At 44.6% G+C, this 3,976-nt stretch overlaps 1 protein-coding gene across 1 annotated transcript; it reads left to right on the top strand.

The window, feature by feature from the left end:
* Nucleotides 1-252: 252 nt before the first annotated feature.
* On the top strand, nt 253-2,015 carry T265_06417 (hypothetical protein; the record flags this gene model as incomplete). The annotated part of the gene is made up of 2 exons (XM_009171675.1): nt 253-347; nt 1,838-2,015. The coding sequence occupies 2 exons, from the start codon at nt 253-255 to the stop codon at nt 2,013-2,015; spliced, it is 273 nt and encodes a 90-aa protein (XP_009169939.1).
* Nucleotides 2,016-3,976: the final 1,961 nt, after the last annotated feature.

Genomic DNA, 3,976 nt, shown 5'->3' with positions numbered 1-3,976 from the left:
GTGTGAATCACCCGTTCTCAATAGCACTCAAATGCTCAGCTGCATTGTATTGTTGTGTTCAGCTGCCCAACCGCAGTTTGAAGCGCAAAAATGTCACCCTGTGTTCTCACACTAGGCTTGCAGCACTAACCACGTATCGATGTCAGCTGCGCACGTAAAGCATAACAGCCATTCACTGGGTAGCAAAAAATCGGAACAGTGGACACCAAGTGCACACGAACGACCTGAGAGTGCACTATGCAAAACAAAAACATGTGGAATCTGGAGTGGCATTGTTTACCAGAGGGGCAGCCAGATTCGTCCGAAAAGGATAGCCTTCGGTCTGGAGGATTGGATACACTTTTCAAGTAAGAAGGCAAAAGTGCAAGTGGTTAGCAACAACAACAGTGCAAGCGTTGTTTGATTCAGAAGGGAGGGAATTTTGGATTCAGCAAGCGTAAGACGAGAAGAAACTAGCCGTGTGAACTTGCTGCCTTAATGCTGAAAACATCGAGCCCGAAAAATGAAAGCGAAGTATGAAAGAGCGACTTGATCGATAATCATACCCGCTTTAATGCCCAGAGAAAACCAACATCCCGATAAAATGACGGAGTGGGTAACAAAAAACAATCAAGAGCGGCATATGAACCATTAACGACTTTCACTTGAATGAGTATCTGAGTTACGACGTAAATGAGTGATTGACAATCGGTAACTGAAGTGCGGCTCACGCTATTGTCTCGAGCGATTATCGCCCTAAGTTGTCCGACGCAGCAAACGCCTCGGTCTTCGAATAGCTAAAGTGGTTTGATGGTAGACGAGCAAAACCTGCCAGCTTTTTGTTCGAGGAACAGTCTATCGTTTTTCATAATTTCAGGTTCGTGACGTAGAAAAAAAGACGAGTCCAGTTCCGGAAAGGCCGGCCAAGAGATTCTTTCATGCTCCCGAATGCTAATCCACTGATCTCAGCTCCAGCCACTATCCAGTCACCATTTTGGATTTTGTGATTGTGGCGTTCATAAGTTCTGATAAGGAACAATCCAACAATTGTGGATGGACATCCAACTGCGAAACTACTAGAAAGGAGCATGCAGGCTGAGACAGTGTCAGACTGCCCATGCCTAAACCGGGCATGGGGAGAGATCAGGTTCCAACCATGGACCTTTCAGTCAGTAAATTCGCGCTCTAAACACTGAGCCATCTCTCCACCCCCGCGGACATGAACTTCCCTGGGGAGTGGAACGTACTCGGTATGGCCCGCACCTGTTCGAGTATGCGGCCCTAGCATTTACAAACGAACCCTTCAAACGGTTGCCTTTCTCTTTCACAGCACCGATACTGAGACGATGTTCTATCGGCACAGTAGTGTGCCAAGTTACCGTTCGTGCCTCATTATTCCTTCGTAACCTGTACACAAAATTGTGACAGATTGATACAGTGTTTCGCATTCGCACGATTTTTCGATTGAATTAAATGGGAAGGCCTAGTGGACAGTCTGTTCATCTTCACCGACACACAAGTTAGTTTCACTCCGCGGTAAAAGTTTTCATTTTAATCCCTTCGTTGTGACCCTGAGATTACCATAGCTTCACCGGCCTATTCACGGTTGGCGGCATCTGTTTAGTAACCTCACTGTAAAACCTAAGTGATTCTTGTGTCTAGTTTGTTTCCTTGAAGTTTCGTTGCAAAAGAGTGCGCACATAGGTTAGGGAAACATTTTACCGACCTTGTTTGGATTGCCCATATGTCTAACCTAATTTTCCAGAACAGACTGTACATAAACAGCCCCAATTGCTGACCATCACCGACTGTTTTGATCTAAGTAGGACGCATCTTACTCTTCTCTTTAGTCACACAGCTGTCAACTAATCCAAATGGAATTCATCTATGCGGAAGAGGTTACGCAGTTATACCCCGTTGAAAATGTACGGGACGAAAACGTATTATTTAAGCAGGCCGATTTTGAGTCACGTATTACTTCATTCGATGCGCTGCGGTTAAAGCTGACTGAGTGGGAAGATCAGGTTCTTGAGTAAGAGTATTTCTCTTCAAAGGGTAATAGCTCTACTAAGACGAGAGTTAAAATGACATTCATAACGCTGACGTTTCTGGAACAACTGTTTTCGGTAGGTCTATCAATGGACAGAAGCAAAAAGGAGTGGCTATACAATTAGTGCCAGAAAAGGATTTGATAGTTGCGAACGAGGGTTTACATGAACCTGGGATATGGCGGGATGTTTGAGCATTTTCATGCTGGAGCTACACATGGCAGTAGAAATTGTGAGGTAAACAAATCCAGTGGAATGCGTGAAAGGAAGTTCCAACGACAAAACAAAACAAAGACCCGTACCGGATATCGACGGCGAAAAGAACATGACAGGAGAACACGAGGATCTTTTGCGAATATTGCTGCACCGAAACAAGGTGTAGCGACAAAAAGTCCACGTTAACGAGGTCATGAAATGCACCGGACCTACACGGTAAAATTCATAAACGCATAAAACGGTGGAGTGGGACATGTAGATGATCGAAAGGCGTCAGTTACTCAGTAATAAACCTACATTCATATTCTGTCGCACGAATCACCATGAAGGAATATCATACGAACTATGCTATTCTACAAATAAAATTCAACTGTGGCGCTCGCTCGGTGCACAGAAGTTGCGCACATAGAGGCGTGCGTGTTGCTCAGATATGAAACAGGATCGGTGGCTGACGGTTGAATCAACAGTTTCATCCAACACTTCTATGTATCTTAGGTGTATGCATGCCAGCCGTGAACACACACGACTCATGTGTCAGACAGGGATGAATTCGACCACGAAATTTCCAGTCAGGAGCCGGGACTGTAAAGGTCGGCTTACAGATATTCACTGAAAAGTAAACGGTGCCTTAACATCATACAGCAGTGTTAGGCGTACTGCTCAACATCTTATCATTCTAGATGTGTTGTTTCTGTAGTGTATTCTGCGAACTCTTTAGGAAGATCTGTTTACTTGTTAGAAGGTAACTGAGGCACGCTTTGAGACTTGTCTGACTCTCTGGCCAAGAAACATGACGCTGAACCAAACCTGTTTCTTGAAGTCCCTATGAAACTCAGAACCCACTTCACCGGCCCTGTTTGAAACAATGTCTACTAGAAGACGATTCGAGCGCAATCGTGTATCTTCTCGGAGTGAAACTTAGTACAATTGTGTTTTCGATTTTAGGACCCGATATCCTGTTGATGAGTAGACTGTGGCTAAGGATTTCGAACCTTAACACTCCCACGTCAGATCATTCAAGATTTCAAGGTGACTATTTGAGTCCGCTCTAATTTCATATGCTAGAAATTTGCCCTCGGTGTATCAGGCTTTCCTTCGTTCGATTTTAATGGTGATATCGGTCCTAGCAACAGGGCCAAGCTCACCACTGAATTGAAAAGTAAACAGAATGGGTAGTGGATGACCACCGGTTAAATCTTATAATAAGGGTCTAAGCTTCGTTCGGTAGTGCGGCCATCCACGGTAATCAAATTGTCTTAGGTCAGGCATCCGGTTAACAGAGGGAAGCAGCAGATGGGACTTCGTTTCGGTCACTCGTTATAAATAAGGGTTTCCACAGTGCTTCAGCACACTCACTGAACCAGAAAGTGTTGCTCATTGCTGCCCCAGCCGATTGGTTCAGTACGGTCGTCCTCTAAAGTAGTCTGATGACAACACGGTATTATTAATCATACTTGTTTACTTTCGTGTCTGACAGGACAGAGAATAACAACCCAGTTGAAGACGAAACCCTTAACGAAACATGTTCAGCTTGTGACGCCTATACGACGGAGTAGTGCGTAGTTGGGCTGCTCGCTGTGAGCATAAGGAAGACTTTCGACAGATCACACAAGAGTACTGCTGCCGGTGAGTGTAGTCGATTCAGTTAACCCGAGTACTAAAATGAAACATAATGGTATATTACACAAGTGAACCATTTTTAATTGCATCGTACCATAAAGTTAGAGGTGACC

This window comes from Opisthorchis viverrini (assembly GCF_000715545.1).
Source record: "Opisthorchis viverrini unplaced genomic scaffold opera_v5_132, whole genome shotgun sequence".
NCBI lineage: Eukaryota > Metazoa > Platyhelminthes > Trematoda > Opisthorchiida > Opisthorchiidae > Opisthorchis > Opisthorchis viverrini.
Note: the sequence above shows the minus strand (reverse complement) of the source record. Positions and strands in the feature narration are given on the sequence as shown.